The 21,129-nt window shown below is 36.4% G+C and overlaps 1 protein-coding gene across 1 annotated transcript in view; it reads right to left on the bottom strand.

Annotated features, from left to right (window-relative positions):
- Positions 1-21,129, bottom strand: part of TBC1D1 (TBC1 domain family member 1) — a 124,793-nt gene that overhangs the window by 55,313 nt on the left and 48,351 nt on the right. Inside the window, exons 3-10 of the mRNA XM_017804186.1 lie at positions 14,729-15,262; positions 11,606-11,695; positions 8,991-9,095; positions 8,235-8,367; positions 6,733-6,824; positions 5,084-5,194; positions 2,673-2,801; positions 540-626 (exon numbers count right to left, since the gene is read on the bottom strand). Coding sequence (XP_017659675.1) covers positions 540-626; positions 2,673-2,801; positions 5,084-5,194; positions 6,733-6,824; positions 8,235-8,367; positions 8,991-9,095; positions 11,606-11,695; positions 14,729-15,262 — 1,281 coding nt within the window. The remainder of the gene's footprint in view (positions 1-539; positions 627-2,672; positions 2,802-5,083; positions 5,195-6,732; positions 6,825-8,234; positions 8,368-8,990; positions 9,096-11,605; positions 11,696-14,728; positions 15,263-21,129) is intronic.

Below are 21,129 nucleotides of genomic sequence, written 5' to 3' on the forward strand. Positions count from 1 at the left end.
TTTTTCAAGTTGTCCCTCAGAGGACTTGCACACATTCTAACATTACATATATGAAAAATGATTTGAATAATCAACTTGCAAATTCTAAAAAACCTGAATATTGCTTCAGGCTGGGGCGGAAAAAAAAAAGAGAAAAGAAAGGAAAGGCAGTGGCTGATCCAAGAAGCTGCCTGTAATGAATGCAGCCCTGTCACTCTCAGAGGGACTCAGCACAGGAATAAAGACGCATCATTTGGATCAGCAAGCAGCAGCAGAATTCTTACAGATAGGAAGAAAAGGACATACCTATCCTCCCTACTCTGTGATATTGTTTTATCATACTGTTTGGCTGTTCTGTGGTTTCTTTCTTTTCACACACAATCAGGTAACTTGTCTACTGCCAAAAACCAATCCAAAAAAATGCAAGATGTTAGAACAGAACAGTTATACGAGCATTTCACATCCGATCAATTGTTTTGGAACAACTAATATTATAGTCTTTTATTTCGACTATTATCTGAAGTTTCTAAATATGTACAATTATCCCAGGCTTTACTTACTTTATTTGTGCTGCTTAAGGTATTGGACACAGAGCTGTCCAAATCCACAGAACCAGAACTGTCCAATGGACCTCTGGCTTTACTGCCCTGTAGAGATAAAGCACACTAGCAGTTAAAATTATGATATATGGGGCATACGAAAAAGAGATTTGTGTAGCATAGTCAGAATCTGTAATTTTCAAAGACAGTATCAAATTTGATTTCCTAAAATGCCTAAGAATATCCTTTGCCCTTATGAGAAACAGAAGCTTCATTCAGGATAGTCTCTGACAATTTAAAGGATCCTGTAGAATTAAGGAATTCTCATTGGCAATTATGTGTTTTTACTTCTGTATTAGGTACTTCTTACAAAGATATAGAGAAATGAAAAGGATGCCTATGACAAAGGACTAAACCCGTATGAATTTAATACACAGCAAAAAAATTTCTGGTGTTATCATTTCAGTGCCTACGAATCAGAAAGCATAAATATTTCTGTATAATCTGTTCAACAATATCTTTGCATGATTTGACTAATGCTTTTATGTAACCAAGAAAAATATCAAGAAACCTAGTGATGGATTCTTATGTGCTAACACAATTATGGAACTTCTATCTTTCTAATCTTAAATGTTTTATTTTTTAATGCTCTTATGTTATGACATATGTTCTCTTTGAACTGTTATTCCAGGTAAAACATAAAATGTTATCATTATTCACAACAGTGACTATTCTCTCTTCAAAGTTCAGTCACAACTTCTGGCTTCAGATCTGATCAAAATCAAGAATTTCCATCAAAAACAGCAATGACAGTGAAAATGCAACCGATATACAGCTGTGCTTATGTGAAGACAAGCTTATGCCAGTCAAGACAAACTGGCAAAAATTAGAACAGTACTATAGTTAATGTAACAACACTAACATTATGTGTCATATCCCAAACACATGCGCAGCAGGATTTTATGGGGGTGAATTCTAGGAATACTGTCCAGGAAGTAACGAGGGGAGATATTAAACTAAAATCCTCTCTATATGCATAATTATGACAGGGAGACCATGCTTTTGCCATTATTTGTTTTATGGGAACAGGTTAGGTATGTCTGAAATAAGCTTTGAAAACCTCATTTTGTCACTACAAGTTGCATGTCTATGAGCCAATAAATTAGACTAGATCTTGCTTCTATATAACTTTTTGCTGATTACAAATGAGAAAATCCAATTTCTGTTCCTGAATATTTGTTGTTTGGCATTCTGTCAAAACTTTTTTTTTTTAAGGGAGAAGGTCTGATTTTTTTAATCCTTTGTCAGGCAGAAGTCTTTCCAAGTTTATTATTTTCCTCAGACTTTTCCCATGAGGTGCAAAACAAAAAATATTTGAATGAGAAGACACTCCGTAGGTTTAAATAGTGCTTGAACTTGACATCTGATTTAATTTCATAACTGCTGCTGTGTACTTTCAGCAGATAATTTCAGCGATCTGTTTATGATAAACAGATTTTCATTTACTCATCATTTTCCCAACATGATTTCTTGGGAATCACTATCACACAGAAGCTCAAGTTTTTCCCACTGATCCATATTTCCAGACACTGTTTACAGAGAATTTTAGCTGATGTAATATTGCATAAATGCGTCATATTCTTAGTGCCATCTGAAGTTCTTTACATTCCTTGCCTTCAAATAATCTATGGCATTTAAAAGTTCAGATGCCCCATTATTTATCAGTTCTGTGTCACTAATAAATACTATCTCATTAGGAGTGCTTAGTCAGTTGCTTAATAATTTCCTTCTACATAAATAAAAGTGAACAATTAGAATTACTTTTTAAATTTCCTAAATCCTAAAGAGAAATAAAACAATAATCACTTTTTTTAAGTCCTCATGCTCAACTTCATATTCATTTTTTGAAATGCCTATATACACTATTTCTTATCTAGGAATTAGTTCACTTCACCCAGGACTTGGTTTTCTCTCTATCAAAGCCCTGCTTTGTTTTGTCTTCTTCTAAAATGTACATTCAAATATTTTTGTCACTGTGCCTTTAATAACTTCTGAGCTCTAGCCTGGAAGAATAACAAATATGACTTTTCTGTCATTCAAATAAATAAAGCAATGACTTTATGTTCAAAAGACAATAAACAGGAAGATACTTACACGTGATAAAATACTTTCAAATGATTCTGTCAGAGACCTTTTTGCTTTGTTCTTTAACATATCTAATCTGAATCTCGGAGCACTGCTGGACACCTCATTTACAGCATTCTCAGCAGGAGGCTGTGAAGTCTGCAAACAGAAATGCAAAATGCTCAACAGCATGGAGCAGAATCTCAGTGAACAGGCTGAAGACTTCTGTAACCTGAATCAGTACTTTCTCCTGGTGTCCTTGGCTTTTCATGCCTTTTTCTCTACTGATACTTGTACTGAAGTTTAACAAACTATCTTAACATAAGACCAGGAAATCTCTTAAAGGAAATGTGCTGAGTGTACTAGCATGCCTCAGAAGAACTGGTGTTTTGACAGGAATTTATGGCTCTGTTGACAGTTTTTCTTTAGTGCCAATGTACAGTTGTACAAATTCTAAATGTTTAAATGTAACAGATTAGAGATTTCTGATGGATTTCCTTTTCTTCAACTAAGAAATTAATCAAAATGGATGAAGTTCATAATTATTTGGAACTCTCAGCCATCTCTATTATATTAAAATGGGGCTTTCTAAGGGCCAGGAAGATGTGTAACAATCAAGCTCTTCAATATATTTCACAAGTAGAAACTTTTCCACCTTAAAGCTAACAATCAATTGAGAGTTTTACTTCTTAAATAAATGTTTCAGTCAATTTTTAGTGCTGTGAAGACCATCCAAACCCAACACCTGCAGTAGAAAATCAGAGCTTCGTTTTCAATGATATTTTTCGGGGTTCACCTTCAGGCTGCCAGGCACCGTAGCCTTCTGTATTTGTGCCTAATTTCAGAGACTGAATGCTTGATCTATCCAATTACTACTACTTGGGCAGCTGAATAGCACATTACCACCATCACCAAATAGTCCTGCCTACATATAATTATAAACCATCCTATTTCCAGTATGGCAAAGTTACAGGCTTCTGTATTTTCTTTTTACCTTCCCTCATCTTATCCTCAAAGAGCAAATTAGATGCTGCTTACAATTATGTTCTTATGAAAAGACACTTATTGTGAAACGTTTTTGTTAAATAAGATCCATGTATGAGTATCATATTTAATTTTTCCCTCCCCTGATTTAGATATTAAAAAAAAAAAGTGATTATGAAAAGAATGAAAGTGAATACCTATGCAGAAAAGAAAGGAACAGGGATACCAGGGTGTGATGGGTTAATGACTGCTGAGACAAATAACACTGCCAGATAGGCATTCAAAGGTATCTGCTATTACACAGCTCTGGAGATTAATTATCAGAGTAAATATAAAATGTTATACTAAAACAAATGATGGACTGATGGCAAGTCAACTCTGTTCTTAGAGCACTGTCATCTTTGCAAGTGTCAGATTAACTAATTTTGGTTCCAGGAACTGAGCAAACAGACTGAAGCAGGCCTTAAGAATTTTCAAATCACAATGAAGACACACTAATCTATCTTGCTTTCTAGATCCCTATTTCCAAGCTGTTTGTGACTGACAACTATTTGATAATCAGCTGGCATTAGACCAAATAAAAATATTTCAGGTATGATGATAGAGGACTTCAGGCAATGTTTCTTTGTCTTATGCCGTAACTGCAATACTTTATTCTTAAAAATCTGTTTCTGGTGAGATACCCAAGACAATAAATCAGAGAACAAAACATGCAAAGTTTTCTTCCTGTTTACTCAGTGAGGTCAATAATTAGCCAGTAAACCATAAAAGGAGAAGAGATTAACTAAGTGAAAAAATAGTAAATGAAGATTTGCTGCTACTTCCCTATTTCTTCACAGGTCTAATTACTGTCCATATATTCATTTGCTAGTTTATATCACCAATGGCCAATAGCAGTTATCACAATGGAATTACCAGCCAGCAGCAAAGGGACAACCAAGATTTTTAAAAGGATCAAATAATTGGAACTGAAAGTTTCCAGAGAATGGGGTCTATCCTTTTTAAAATACAGGCCACCTTGAGGTGTTTCAAGTTAATTAGTCACAAACTAAGGCATCCAAAATCACTAATTCCTTTTGAAAAATCTTAACTGTGCTCTGTAAATGGCCTTAAACAGCACTGATGGAACCTGATGCAGTTTAGAAGGTAGCTCAGCTTTTTGGAAATGGACGAGAGTCTCTGCTGAAGTTTCTGCAGCGATTCTCCTCAGCTACTCCTTCTTGAGGCTACTTCAAATGGTCATTTGCACACAAGAAATAGCTTCCAGCTCTTGAGTAAATGTAATAGGCCTTTTATCAAGGATAATAGCCTATGAATCATAAGGAAATTCAGTGATCACCACTGCTTAACACTTTCAACTTTCAAAATCCCAGTGATGGAAATTTACCTTTGGAAAGATATGGAAAGTCTTTTTTCTGGCTCCTCCTTATATGAACTAAACCCAAATGTTTACTTACCTGTTTTGCTTCTCCAACATGAACATGGTCCTTCTGTTTTTCTTCATACATGTTTCTCAAAACAGAGATAACCAACTCATTCTCTTCTTGATCATTTCTTGGTCTTAATTTCTTTAATTGAAAACACCACAAGCACAGTAATTACAAATATTTATTCTTTTCATTTTGTCACAGTCCATACATTGTCAGTGTAATGTTTAGTTTGGTTAATGCTACTACTCCAGTCCACCAGAGGACATCAGTGTCCCAGGCAAAGCACCAATACAGCCAGAGAAACACTCATACATGATAAAATTCATACATGATAAAATTTACACGAAAGACAAAGGACAACCGTAAAGGTATCAAATTGCCACAAGCAAATGAAGGCTTAAAAAAATATGTTTGCTAATCTGCTTTTGATATGAAGAAAATCAAAACACAGTAGTTCTGAGTTTGTGGCACACGTGAAGTAGTGTTCTGGAGTTACAATGCACAACCCTTCTAGAAATCATTCTCATTAGTCGTTTAATGTGGGGGAAATTACATAGGTATTTTCAAAACTACTGCACAAGGTGAACATATTTGTCTCTACTGCATTCTATTTAGATCAGAATTATTGTGAGAGAAAATCTTTTTAAAACAATTTATTAAAGAATTTAGTCCCAGAAACCTAACTTTTGAAAAGCATATGCTGTTTTAAGCCTATTGATGTAATGCAGAGGATATAGTATGAATTAGCTAATGCCAAGCACATTAGCACATTAGATTAATTAAAATATCACAGCTATCTAAAAATGCAAATCGTGGTTACAACACACGGATCTGTAGGAATACAACAACTACAGTTTCAGGCAGTCCAGCTGTAAAAGTTAGCTGAAAAAGATGGGCAGGAGAGATGTACTTTACTCTTTGGTACTACCACGAAGCTTTAGATTGTGTGCAGAACACTAAAAGGTAACAGTGCTGCTAATTGCTGGATACTAAGGAATTACTTAGCTCATGGAATCAGCCCCACAGAGTAACTTCCAAATTTGGTACTGAGTGATAAACTGCCACATGGAAACACACAAAGAGACTGAAATGACTCAGGAGAGGAAGGAAACATTATTTTCAATAGTCTGAAATTTCCTAATATTCAGTAGAGTGGCAATCCCAGTGATGTTTCCTACAACACACATCATCTGTCTTAAATCTAGCTATGCTTTCTTCCGTCCTACAATGGATTTAATTAAGAAGATAGAAAGTTTAACTTTTTTAGCTAGTTTGACAAGTATTAAGATCTAGGATAAATTTTAGGCGAGAAATTTTCTGATCTTGGAACATTACCATAATTTATTTTTGTCAGAGTAATAGTATGAATGTCCTCACAGTACAAGCCTTCGCACACAATAAAATGTGTGCAGTTTTAGTCAGTGAAAAGGCAACATCTTCATGGAAAACAAGTCGTATTATTAGTGGAAGAAAAATGAGTAAAACAGTTGTTTTCATCAAAAGACAAGTTTTTAACAGCTCTAGAAAAACAATGATATTGAAACTAAAGTTCAAGGTGATTAACGCTATTAAATAATGAATAATTCACAAAAAATGAAAATAACTTTTGTGTTTCACACTGATGTTAGCAAAAAACACCAGTTGCTTTAAAATCTCCCAGGAAACAAAGAGCTTACCTGAACCTCTTCAAAAACAGAGGCCTGTTCCTGGTTATTTAGTGTTGTTAGATGCTTTTGTAGTTCTAGTTTAGTCTTAGAAGGGTGCAACCCTACCAAGAGGAACAAAAAAGAACAAATTACAGGGTCAATTTTGTCAGAATTAATCAATCACATAAATATGCCCACAATTTAAGCCAAAGCTTGTCAGTTATTTGAGCTGACCCACTGAATGATTTCATAACAGGGCATTAGAAGGAACTCCAGGTTCATTTAAAGCTACTACTGAACTCATGCCTTTAAAACGAGGGACATGAACTCTGCAACGAGGAGATTTACTGAGCACACACCAGGATTATACTCTTAGCTGAAGATTCCATTATCACACAAGATAAAATAAACCCACAATCTACTGCATTTTAGCAGACTGCTTAGTTGGTGTTTTATGCAGTGCTGCTTGGATTTTCTTTACGGTATGAATATAATTCCCTTCTCTTTTCTCCAATTTGTATGCCTTGGTCTCTACTGAAAAAGAGTAAATTTATTGCATGTTAGTGAAATTCTTGCTTTGTCTCTTGCTGAAAATATTTACCGACAGTCTAAAGCAGTCTACCCTTTCATTCAGATTACATTTTCTGCTCTCATCCTGGATTAAATTCTTTTCCTCTATTTTCTGTGAAAAACCAGCAAACCACCAACAGTTCTGTGTACTTCAGTTTCTGATCGTGGCATACCTCCTTCAGAATCAGACCATATGATTAACCAGATGGCATGACTGCAGACATTAAGTATCATTTACCTTTGGGAAACTTCCCAAAAATCATAGCTAGCTGAAAACCAAAATAGAGTGAAAGTAGTTTTGGAAGTTCTCCAGTTTCATCAAATTAATACTACATAGGTTTTAGTCCAACAAGCTACTGTCATGTGATCTGACAAGCTGCTGTTGCCCTTTACTTACCCCAGACACTGCTTAAATGAACAAAATCTAACTGTGAAATCTGCTGAAATGCAAAGAGGTTTTTTATGGCATGAGCTTCTGTTCTGGGCAGCAACTACAGTTCTAATTGCTGCATTTTCATGAAGGTGCATAGATCAACAACACAAACACATGTATTAAAAGCACACTGTTCAGTTCATGCTTAATGGTAGCATAATGCCAGTATCTAAGATGGTCATAGCTACCGCAGCATCTATCCTTCACAGGTTCCTTATCTATGATCTTCTGCATTCAAAGGGCTAATAGAGGCTAACGAGCTGCAAGTAACTAATATTTAGACTCTTAATTAGTTTTCAAAAATTGAACTAAAACACAAGAAAGGAGCTTAACTTTTGTTAAAAAATTCTTATTACCTTACAGAAAACCTGACATTACACTCCCCCAAATAAAACAACTAGCTTTCAACTCTCCATCCCAAGTCCCAAGCTCTTTTTAATATTAATTTCCTTAGAGTTTCACTTGTAAGACTGTCCCCCAATGAAATAGTCAGAAAATATATTCAACCAGAAAGCTCTTTAAACCTCACCTTCTATCTTTTCACAGAGTTTATGCAAGATTTGCATAGGACAGCCTTCACAGAGCTGGGGCTGTGCTTTAGAAGTTTGTTGCACAGCTGCCACGGTGAAAGCCTGTTTCAATGTCATCATGATTTCATCAACCTGAAAAGAATGACATACAGAAGAACAAAATTTCACTCTTCCACTGAGCTTCTGTTTTACTTAACACAAACAGTCTTTGAGAATGATAGTGCCCCTTGTTTGGGAATGTGCTTATGATTAAAAAGACAAGCTGTTCCCATGCAGTTTCTGGCTACAAACACACAAGCAAGACAAAACTCATCATGAAGTCCTATCTCTTCCAGGCCACCCAACTTTATTACTGTAGTCTAATAAAAGATACTGCCTCTATCTCAAAACCTTTTCTTCTCCATGACAAGAAAGCTTACTGCAGTTGTCATGCACTGGCCTGGCTTACAGCACAGTTGTGCAGTTCTGATTTTCAGAACAGGTGCACTGTGAAAAAAACATCCTTCAAAAAAAGTGATAAATGGTCCAACTTAGCTTGCATAATAAATGGAAGAATTATTGGATTTTAAAGGGGATTTTAACTCCTGCCCTCAAAACAAATGAAAATTTTTTTTGCAGACTGCTATATTAGTTACATTTTGGAAATAATTATATTTCTGAGTGGAATAGGATTTGAAGACATTCACTAAAATACAGAGAATGGAGCAACAAAAGACTTTTAGGGCCTAATATTCTATTTGGCTTTTTTCACTTACCAGTGCTTCATCTGTACACTGAAACACATAGCAAACAAAGTGGAAGCCTTCATTTTCTGAAGACTCTCTGCAGATGAACCCAAAATGATCCACATGTCTAATTCCCTAGCAAAGAAACAACAGCAATGAAGCAGTAAGATCTACTTTCAGTGTTTTGCACCTGTATTACTTCCAGTAATAAAAGAACAAAAGGCCAAATAGCATTACATATAGGTCAATTATCTCTATTACAACTACGGTGAAGTCATCTGGCCATAAAATTCTCTTCTGTTATAGAACCTATTACTTCATGAATCTTTTCAATTTCAATTAAGTTAGACATTGTTCGATTTGAGTTTGGGTTTTTTCCTTTTTTTTCTTTTTTAATGAATGAAGTATAATAGACCAGAAATGAATAAATTCTACTCAAAATGTATTTTACTCAATATTGGAAATAGCTGGGGAAAAAAGCTTGCTTTGTTTTTCTTCTGTTTTGCTTAATTGGTCAACAATTGGTCTTTACATTTGTAAGAGCAAATCAAAGAAAGAGTGAAAAAAGAATAAACACATTTAATTTTTTTATCTAAAGAAAAGCTTGGCTAAATAAAATATTTAAATATATTACTTAAAGATCACTCATAGAAGCATTTATTTCTCTTAAAATGCATGCAAATTCAAGCTTGCAACAGTAGATAAACAGCACATCCTGGTAAAATAAGAAAGTTGTTTTAATTCCTGATTTTTTTCTGTCTATTATGAAAAGAGTTTCAGGTGAGTAGAGCTGGCTGATCCCACTGCACATCTCCTCAGCTCAACATTCTTAGTTAAAAAAGAACAAACGACAAACCAACTTATGACAATGAATGCACACATGCACAGCAGTAGAGCCTATTTAGAGAAAGACAGTTACACTCAGCACTATTTTAATACCTTCTAGCTGTCATGGTACAATATGAAAGTAGGGTAAAGAGAGGCAATAAAGTGTTGTATCAAAAATCATAACGATGAATTTCAGTAAATCAGGAATTTCAGTGAATTAAACAATCTGAAGACAGCCAGCAGGACTTCTTTATTTTCTTTTCCTTGTTCATACAGCAAGAATCACTGAATATTCTCTCTGCCTTGTTATCATGAAGAAAACATTTTAAAAAGCATTAAAAAGTGAATATTTCTATAAAACAGAATGGCCACGTGTTCCAAAAAAAAGAACTAGTAGCATCAGATACCCTTACACAATCTGAACGATGTTGTCTTATCATTCAAAACAGTAACATTAAATGTTCAGAGCATGTCAGCTGAACAAAGGACAGAATGCGCTAAGTCCTCGCGCTAACCTTCCAGCCCATGTTTCTTCTTCTGAAAGCCCATTTCTTCTCCTGAAAACCCAACTGCGATAGCTGGGTATAGCAGAGATCATGGCCCCGTCTGCAAAACTGCTGGTAAACGCTCTTCGCTCTTTCAGATACTGCCCCAGGACCACATACTTCCTTCTGCCATTACAATATCTCAGTAATGGACTGGGCATTCTGGAAATTAAGTACTGATTCTTATCTTCCTTATAATTTAACTCCAGTGCCTTCAAGAAAAGATTATTAAACTTCTTGTATGATCAAGATAAGATTGTTCCCTCAAGTGTTCTGGAATGTGCATAGTTGAAGGAGAAGCCCTCTGTACCCCAATATCAATATTTGCCCAGCTGACGTATCATTTGACCAGTAGTACCTTCTTCAGGCGAGGGGAGAATTCAATCAGAATCTCACTCCTACCGCTCTGAGTAGCACAACCATCTGTAACCCTTCAGAGCAAGCCACCAAGTCTACCTAAATAGCTCGTGCCTAAGGATATGGCCTAAAGAAAGATGGGGATGAAGATTTTTCTGTGATCAAGGACTTGTCTTTAAAGCTCTTGCTCTGACAGCATGCAAACTACTTATGTTTACTCTGAAATTTTCAGAATAGGTACCCGAATGTTTAGTGATGAAAGCTATCACCATCAAATTACAAATCAAAGTAATTTATGGAAAAAAGACTAAGAAAAAAATCAAAAAAAGCCAGAGGCAAAAGGACAGGGAAGCAAACCCTGTGGCACAAGGAACAGAGACTGACAGTGAATGAAGAGGCTCTAAAACATGCTCACCCTCAGTGCATCACACACACTACCTCTGCATGGCAGAGAATTGTCCTCTTTTACATACATGCAACTTATACTCTTGAAAAAAATGTATTTTTGAAGTATTTTTCAGATAACTCTTACATACAGCTTTTCTCCTTTTATTCTCACTTCTTGAAAATCATGGGTCAGAGAACCGCAGATTTGCACAACAGTGAATCACACCCACTGCAATCTCAAATCAGATGTGACCAGTGTGTTCCTTCTGGTTCATATTATTCATCCACTTCACCAAGAAGTGAGTCTTTATCTCAGAAATCACAATGCAAAGCATGAAGGAAGGATGACAGTTTTAAAACATTACCGATTAACTAGCAACTTTTCAATAGCAATTACTGAAACTGCTGTTTAGAGAATCCATTTGGAATGCTAGGAAAGAGGAGTACATGAGCACTCACAAGTAGAGAATATTTAAACAAAAACAAAACAAAACAAAAAAAGAGAGAAAGAATACACTGCAATCTTACCTGAGAACAAAAGGATATTTCTTTAAAGCTTTTTTCAATTGCTACTTTTTTTGTGTCAGGACTGATAAGGTAAACTTCAGACTGGCCAATCTAAAAAAAGGAAAATAAATAGCAAGATGATAACAAGTAACATTACACTTCCTTTTGTCTCACTATAAAAATCTTTCCTGAACATAAATCTCAATTTTTTTCTACCTGTATATTTAGACCTATTAGTGTATTCTTTATTACCAGGGAGAATACTGAACCAACATCGATTTGGCATTGAGAGCTCTGCACACTACTGCACTGAGGTTTAGTTTCACATTTAAGACAAGAGACTGACAATAGTGTTTAAACAGATGAGAACAACATAATACCACAAGTAACCTACTTTGCACTGAGAGAAATATATTCACATTCCGTTTTTCTAATTTTCTGCAGTCTTGGCATGTACTACATTCACAAAAACTACTTTATGAAATTGTCCTAAAGTTTAAATCCAAGTGTGTGCCTCTCCTTATATTCAAGCTAATTATTTTTAGGGGTTTATTTATTTATTTAAGACACACATAACATTTAATTTAAAGCCTTAAACTCAAACTATACAAATGATTTTACTGAAGTATATTTTCAAAGTTAATTTAATCTGTAGGCCATTTGTTCAGCAAATGACCCAAAAAGACGATGATATCTTTTGACCGGCAAAGGGCGTTTTTGAGTGAAACTACTGTTTTCAATTTTTCAACTTCTGGCAATATCTTTGCAAGATTGCAACAGAAAAAAATCAAATCCTCCTATTTTCTAGCACATCAGAGAACCTGCTAAAGACAAGTCTAATATCAGATTTTAGGGAAGATAGGTAGAATCCAGACACACTCGTGAGTGTGACTTAGAGAAACCTACTTCAACCACTACCAAATCCCAAAAGATGCACATAAAAACATCCTCAGCACCTATATAACTGTAATTTCTTAAGAAAGGGGGAAGGGTGGAATTCTGAACATGAATGAATCCAGTGAGATGTGCCACCTCTGCGTGTCTAAAAATGGTCTGTGCATTCACCTTCCACCTCTTCTTTTACTTCAACCAGTCACAATGGTTTTCCATAGCTCCCTGCTGGTTTCCTTGTATTGTTCCCGGGGCTGACCTCTCATGTGTTCATGGGGTTATTCCTTTTAACACCTACTCAGCACCCTCTTCCTGCTCACTGCTGCTTTACCCTCCCTGCAGCAAGAGGCTCCTTCTTATAGCTCAGTCCCACATACAACTGGTCCCAAGGCAGTAGTGATCATTTGAAGTCAACTGAACAAGGGAAAAAAACCCAAACCAATGAACCTCTTCCCCCTCCCCCCCTCAACATACAGCCAGGAGAAAAGCCTACAAGTAAAACCCCCCAAATCCTAAGAAATTGGCTAAGAAATCAGTTCTTCAGGAAGAGATACCAAAATCAGGGCTGTTTGAACCAGGTAAGAAGAGTTGGCAGGTAACTAATCTGAGTATTTTTCACACCTCATCCACCAACCAACCTTTGCTGCAGTGCCATGGAAAATTCAAGAACCTTAACTAAGAACATACCAACAATTCTTATTCCTTTGGATATAAAGTTACTTGTAAACGTTTCATATGTAGCCACAAAAAAAAGGATGAGCAAAGCTGAAGACCTGTGCATGCTGTGGCTACTCAGAACCTGCTGAACACAGGGGACAGCTAAACAACAAACACAGCACTGCCACGAGCTCCTCTCTTGTGGATACTGAAGGCACAAACTACACTTCCTGATATTGAGCTGAATTTAGACTGGCTGAATAGCAGAAGAATACAGCTGTGCATACTAAACAATATTTTCTCAGGCAAAAAGCAACCCAAGACAGAAAGTCAGATCAGCAGAGCCCCACAAGTGGTAAATGTGCCTGTCAGCACATTTCATGCTCAGGCTGAAGGTGCATGTGTCTTTCAGAACTGTGGCATCTATTTAATATAAACTGAAAATGCACTCACTAGAGTAAGAGGATCTGGACCTAGGCAGTGCATCTATAATCTCTCTATCTCTAAAATATGTGCTGTGAACTAATAATGGGTCATGATTTGTTTAAAAATTAGACATTATTACAAATGGTATCTATATTTTTTTGTGTGAAATACATGTTAGGAGAAGAAGGTAAACATGGATTTCTTTTTACTGGGGAAGAAAATTTCTCTCCATCTTCTACTTCTGTCTGATGCCAGCCTGTCACAACCAAACAGAACCTTTAAATAAGGTATAACTAACTACAACTTTTTCTTCGTGTTATTTTTTAGAGATATAACACCTCCCTGCAAAAAACATGTTGTAATTGCACACACTCCTGTTACTGTCCTTAAAACGCCCAGCCTCAACAGAAGCTGACAGATCCAAGAGGACCTCAGAACAATTAGCCATTGCAGTATTAGCTCCAGGTTTGCATTTTGTTTATAAGACACAAGATATATAAAATATATATATATATTATATAGCTTATCTATCATGAGGATTAGAAGACAAGCAAATAACACATTCCTTACTTGCTTCTCAAAACTTGGAAAATAGTTTTGCTGCTCACCTATCAAGGCATGGGCATCGCTAGCCACACCAAAGCAGGGCAGGAGTGGAGGCATGTGTGCAGTAGCATAAGAAGTTATTACACTATTCTATCATTACACAGACATTGGCAGCAGGAGCACTTTCATGAATTACACTGCTTATATGGGACATAAGGTTTACTAGCTCTCAGTCATGGTTTGGTCCTTCTGCTCTAGTTACATATAACTCATTCATCTGGAAATTTATTTCTGCTGTTACCAGTTGGTGTAACTATGTACCATTATGCAATTGCATAACTATCTACTAACCTGCATAGCTTTCTAAAAGCTATATTTAGAAGTCCAGTGTTTCAGGTAGTGCAGTTTTAAACTATTTAATATAAACTTATTTGGATATGTAAACCAATTTGCACTAATAGGTAATGCTCTCTAGAGAAACAGGCAAGTTTAAGTTAAGCTTTGGTAATTGCAATTAAATTATCAAAGAAGTAACTGCCATCTGTCAGAACATCTGCTTTGGTGTTTGCCACTCCAAACTCCAAAATGTGAAAATGCCACTGGGAGCTGCAAATCTTGCTTTACCGTAAACAACATTGTCCGGTTTTCTGCAATGTCAGTTGGCTGCACAACACTGTGTCCATAGATAAGTTGACTTTTTAGGTTCAGTGAAATTGCATCTTCTTCAAAAGACCTGAGAAAGCTGTCACTTCTATGGCTTCCCTCTTGGAAATCCTTCTTAAAAGCAAAGGAACGAAGCCCAGGCTGAGAAAAAGATTTTCTAATTGGCCTTTTCTCCTCCTCTTCACTGACCAAGGGCTGGAAGACAGACCGAAATTTGCTACTGAAAGAGAAGCCTCCGAAGTTATTGGCAGTTTCATGTTGTTGGGACGATGAGTTGAAATCTGAATTTTTTGTACAACTTGCACGATTAAATTTCTCAATGCATTCATCTATGAGTGCTGGAGGTGCATTTTTATGTGCTACTGTCACCCGTCCACAGAACAGCACCTCGAACTTTTTGGCAAAAGGGTCTTCAATATCTGAGAGATTATTCTGAAACTCTTCTTGGCGAGCAATTTTCCCAGCTTGTCGAATAGAGCTTATAATCTCAGGCACCTACAGGAGGGGGAAGAAATACACAACATTAGCATCAGGTGCTCTATGACAAAGAAGCTGCAAAATTCAGAGGTGCTCCCTGTTGTGATTTTTCTGGAACGCCTAATTCGATTATGTTTTCAGAAAGAAAAGACCAGTTCAAGTGATCTTGTATTTGTCAAATAGACACATTATAGCAGTTAAACACTGATAAGAGGAATTGTTCATTTGTCTCCCTGCCAGGAGTTCACCCTCATCAGCACTTTGTCAAAAGAGCTTCATCTCCTGTAATGCTCTGTGTTTCCAGTAAAACTTTTGCCCCTGAAGCAACCAGTATAACACGACAAATTCCAACTCAAAATGAAACATAAGAATGCTTCAGAAAGCATACGAGAAGCCATGGACTAATTAATTGGTAAAGATAGTTAATCTTGGTTATTTCTCAGTTATATTTCTCTTACTCAAACACTCGTGTCATGCAGATTAAGGAGTCTCCTGCAAATTTGCTTTCCCTTTCATAACAGCATATTGCATTGTTATGGCAGTTTGGTGTTAGGTCTTTTTTTTTTTTTTAACTGTAGATAGCTGTATTTTTTAAAGAAACATATTCTTATTTCAGATGTTAATTTTTATTCTACTATCTTAGATGACACTTCAAAAATAATATTACTTCCACATACAGTATGACCTGCAGGGCATCTGTAGGAGAGAGTAGTCTGCTACAGACCAACAGATGCTGTAATTAGAACCCAAACTGCCATCTGACACATTTTTAGTGACAGTAAACGGTCACAGTTGCTGATATGGTTAAAGGCAGTGATATGCATATGCTGTCTGCTAAGCTGCTGGAAGCTCATGCTTGGTTACATCACACTGCTTTGACTGACCTAGGAGATTAAGGTTCTTTTGCAGCCTCTGCTGCTGCTGCAACAGAAATGTGGGGCCACCATCTATGATTACAACTGATAATTCTGCCAGCTTTTTTATTTACTGAAATCACTTGGAGAAAAATCCGTGTGAAGTGTGATAATTTCCTGACAAAACAAATCTCCTCTGTCAAGCATCAACTGAAGCTTGCTTTACTTACAAGTATTTGGTTGCAGACAGTACAGAAAGAAGTCTGGAAGCAGCAGACTAAAATAGCAGCCCAGAAGAATCATCTCCCCTATGAGAAAAGGCATCCCTAAACCTAAAGAATATTTCAGAGACATGGTCTCTGGTTTTTTCAGACATTTTTATGGTTATCTATTGCTTAATCATAAGGTACATAAATCAACTCAGGAAACAGAAAAGGACTTAAAGGAAAAAAATTTGAAGAGTGAAAACTGAATGGTTATATTCTGGGTGTTCACTCATAAAGACCTCAATAAGATTCTTTTTATAGACAAGGAAACACAGATAGAAATGGATGGATAGGTAGATAGATAGATTAGATAGATAGATAGATAGACAGACAGATAGACATGCACACACATACAGTTAGTGGATTTAAAACAATACAGAAATAAGGAACAGATTTCAAAATAAATAAGACGACTCAGGAAGCATTACTTCACCCTTGAGCGCAAGGCATGAGTCATCAGCTAATCATTCAGCAAAGACAATGGGGGAGAAGGGTAAGAAAAACAGGGTCAGCAATTCTTAAGTCCATTCTCTGATATGTCACAAACCAGTCAGAAAGCCTTGGGCTCAGGCAGCTTTGTGCTTAACTTCTTAATCATATACAAGAAGAACATAATGGTAAAACAAATCTTTAGTACCTCAAACAATATGAACTTGCTCTACAGTGAGCTCAAGGTTTACCTCAGTTTTATTTTCCTAATACTCCTTCAAAGAATCAATTTTTAGTGGGTTTTAGGATGACAGTAAAACATACAATTTTATTATACCAATATTTCAAGCTGCAACTGCTTTAGCACTTTTAATAAAGACGTTTTACTCTTGTGGGAGTGTCTGGACTCACCAGCCATAGGCAGTTTTACTTTTGAGTTGCCCGAGATACACGCAGAAACCTGCTATCCCACTTTTGCTGAGGCTGCAGAGGTGACAGTAAAGGACTGAGGTATTTTTTGGACTATGCTTACTTTGTTAAAGCCAGGAACACCAGCTCTCACTCAGACAAAGAGTGCCACTATCTCAACCAGGGTTAAGCTCCCCCCATATCATGCATGCTGATGACTACAAGCAGAGTTTCCAGCAGTGCAGGCAATGCAAGTCTTACAGCTGAGCTAAAGCCCTGACAAGGCATTATGGATCCATCACAGATGTGGGGTTACTGATTTTGATTTCTTCAATGTTTTTTGTTATCAAACACATTAGACATTGACAAAATTGCTATTCAGCAGTGGCTGTACTTTACATAGACAGTGGTTAGGAAAAGACTGTACATCACACACAAGTATTTTGCAGTGGTTAATAAACTTTATGCCTAAGGAGACTCAGCAGGCCTGTTGATGGAAAATCAAGGGGAGAATTTATTTATTTATTTTCACACATGCTAAGGCTTGAATCATGTCATTGATAAGTAACAGCTGGCTTCCGTGCTAGATTTACTGAAAAACACTGACTCTTCTGTTCCCACTTATAAACCTAAAACAATTTCACAGCCTGCTAATATAATTTTATATACTTCTGATTAGGCAACTGATGCAGCAGCAGCAGAAGCAGCAAATCACTACCTCACTTTCCTGTGACCCTTACTTATGTTAAACATTTATTTTTTTTATTAGTAAAGACAAGATCCTCGATGAATGAGAAGAAAACCAAAATACATATTTCCCTGAAACTGTTCTTGGTCTGACCAAGATCTGTGCTCTTTCTATCTGCTTGTGCCATTCAAAGCCTTTTGTGCAAGTATTGAGAAATTAACAATCCACATGCTCCTGTGTGCCATCTGATGCTGCCTCCCTCAGCAAGCAGACCTGGATGCTGAGTACATAAACATGAAGTAAACACTAGTTAAAAATAAATATGATTATTTCCAATTATTAAAATAATGATGTAGGTTCTATCCTGGCAAATGTTTATTTACCACAGATGGGATGTTTCCAGATTAAGCTGCATGCCATTGGGTGATCAGTAACCACATCTCTTGCAAACCTTCAGGAATTAATTAAGATGTAAAAAAAATCAGGTTTTATGGCTCTCCAATTTGTATCAAAAAGCAGCAGGGATGAAGTTGCTCCTGAATTAAGTTAATGTTGCTTAGAGTCTTTTAAAGGTTGTGGGTTCTTTCTGAACATAAGAAAATGATCTTTTTTTATTGTAAGGGTTGCCACAAGTTGCTCAGAGAGGTTGCAGAGTTTCTGTCCTTGTAGATATGCAAACTCTGGCTGGACATAGGCCTGAGCAGGGGGCTGAAATAGTTGACCTCCCAAGGTCACCTTGGTGACTTTAGATACTAACCATTCTTATACACACCTATATGTAATTGTGTCTACTAATCTAGACTTGCTAAGACAGTGGAGGAAGACTGTTGCACACATGTATGATTTCTTCCTGATGGAAAAATTCTTTTTCTAGCATAGTTCCATTCTTAAGTGTTTTCTGACTTGTTTCTCAATATAAACATGTAATTAGTGGATAAAGATTATTTCTGTAACCAGAAAAACCACTGCTGCTGACCTAAAATTATTTCCCTAAACCCACAAAACTAAGTATAGAACAACAGTGTAAGCAACGATGAAACTTTACCAAACACAGAATGTTACCTTCTTATCACTCAGTCCAGGCCAAACAGGTTTGCTGAACAGAAGACACAGCTGAACCATACTAGGCAAAGTTTTTGCATTTAGAGTGTCTGAATTAGATACAGTAAAAGATCATGTATCTATAACCATTAAAACTAACACTAGACTGTTGAGATTTATTTTTTTTAAAGTATACCCATGGTATTTCTGCTATAATGAGAATGTCTATTTTGCAGAGACAAAGCAGGGAACTGAAATGCTGAGTACTCTTGTGACTTGACTCTTAGGCATTCAAGCAAAATAGAAATGAACACCTAGAACTTCCTAGTGCACATTTCTCAGCTTTGAGACACATAGCTACAGCTTCTATGCCATGCACTAAACCATGACAGAAGGCAATTGGTTTTTAAGCATGCACAGGTTTGCTGCATCTGCAGAACAAGGAGCAGAAACTGAAGCTGCATGCAACAAGTCACCCTGTTAGTTTACATACAAGCATGTAAGAGGTCAATTCCTTTAGCCTTCCAGTAGATTTAAGAAAGACTTAATAACTATTTTAATGAAAAAAGCCCAGTAATGAATGTGACAGCTGCCTTTTTGGTAAATAAGACTAGACTAAAAAAAGATTCCCTGTTTCTTTTATACACAGTAGGTAAGAAAGCAAAGCGTGCCACAGGAAAAGAACACCAGCTGGCAAGACTAGGCGAAAAAAAGAAAAAAGTGGGATAATTTATTATTTTAGATGTTATGCAGCGTTTATACCTACAGTACAAATCTACCAGTTTATACCTATCAGTCTCTTCATAAGGCTTCAGGTCAGTGAAGGGCTCAAGCACAGGCTTAACTATTTCAAGGGCATAGGTGGTTTTGTTTAACATAAGACAGAGCTGTGCTGTCAGGAACTGGTCTTACACAACAGACTCCATAAATTGCTGGAGACTGAAAAACATTAAAGTCAGATCTTAGGCTGAACCTCAGAAGGTCTCATACCATGGTGGCTAGAACAAAGCCTTAAAAATTTTTCACAAAGCTCTTGCAACGAGTAGATGTTTTGATTGAATTTTGCCAGCTTATTCAAGTGTGAGAGGACATCTGAATGATTTTTAAGTGTTTTTACTTGACTTTTTTCTGACCATAGCAGGTTCAATAAAGTATGTCAAAAAGTCTAAGATTTTTTTTTGCTGTTAATACCTTTCCTTCTCTATTTTACTAGAGAGTACTGCTACAGAAAAAAAACAGGGTACACAGCTACATAATCTTGGGGGAAGCTATCTAGTTGTATCAGGACAGACAGAAATATTTTTGTCACCCATAAGGTATTAACAATCATGGGATACTTTGTAAAAGTAGTAGAACAGAAGAAAGGAAAATATTTTTTAAACATACACAACATACGTAAATGATGATACAGGAAAGTATTTATTTGCATTTTTAAAAAAAACTGCATAAAAATCTTTGATTTCAGTAGTTTGCTATGTAATAGAAAGCAGTTGGTCTGTTTTCAGCACACTTTTAACAAAACAGCTGTGCAGTGATCAGCGCAGATCAGCACTTCTTGTCCTTATGACTCCTTAAACACACACTAGTGGTCAACTCAGTTCTTGGACATTTATCCCCACTCAATAAATCTAAAGTTTAGCATTTTTAAACCTAAAGCATTTAAATTAATATATTTTAGTGGGACTATTTTTCTTTTAAATTGAGATTCTGCACAATTTCTCCTTTCAGAATCACAGAATAAATTAATTTGGAAGTGACCTCTGATGGTGCAGTCTTCCACATAAAGCAAGGCAAACTTTCAAGTGAGATCCAACTTCAAACTTAGATGAGGCACTGGAGGTCACATCCAGCACAGTTCCAAGTAGGAATTCCAAGACAGAATTTCCTTATTCCCTGGCATTAGCAGAAATTCAAGGTAGAAAAGAGTTACAGACTTTTGCAGGTAATTTCCAATTCAGTGAAAGCCCTTTTATATTCAGGTCTTATCTCAAGTGTTTTCAGAGGCTTTTTAATTTCTATTATCTTGCTTTGAGACTGTTCTATAGCCTCCTACACCTTGCTGACTTTTCCCAGTCATTAACTTCAATTCTTGCTTTAAAAATTTTCGCGCCTTGACTCTCAATCATCAGTTCTATGGAATAAACCCCTAATGAACAGTTCTATGGAATAAACCCTTAATCAACAGTTCTATGGAATACA

This window comes from Lepidothrix coronata, unplaced genomic scaffold, assembly GCF_001604755.1.
Source record: "Lepidothrix coronata isolate B3197 unplaced genomic scaffold, Lepidothrix_coronata-1.0 Scaffold0, whole genome shotgun sequence".
NCBI lineage: Eukaryota > Metazoa > Chordata > Aves > Passeriformes > Pipridae > Lepidothrix > Lepidothrix coronata.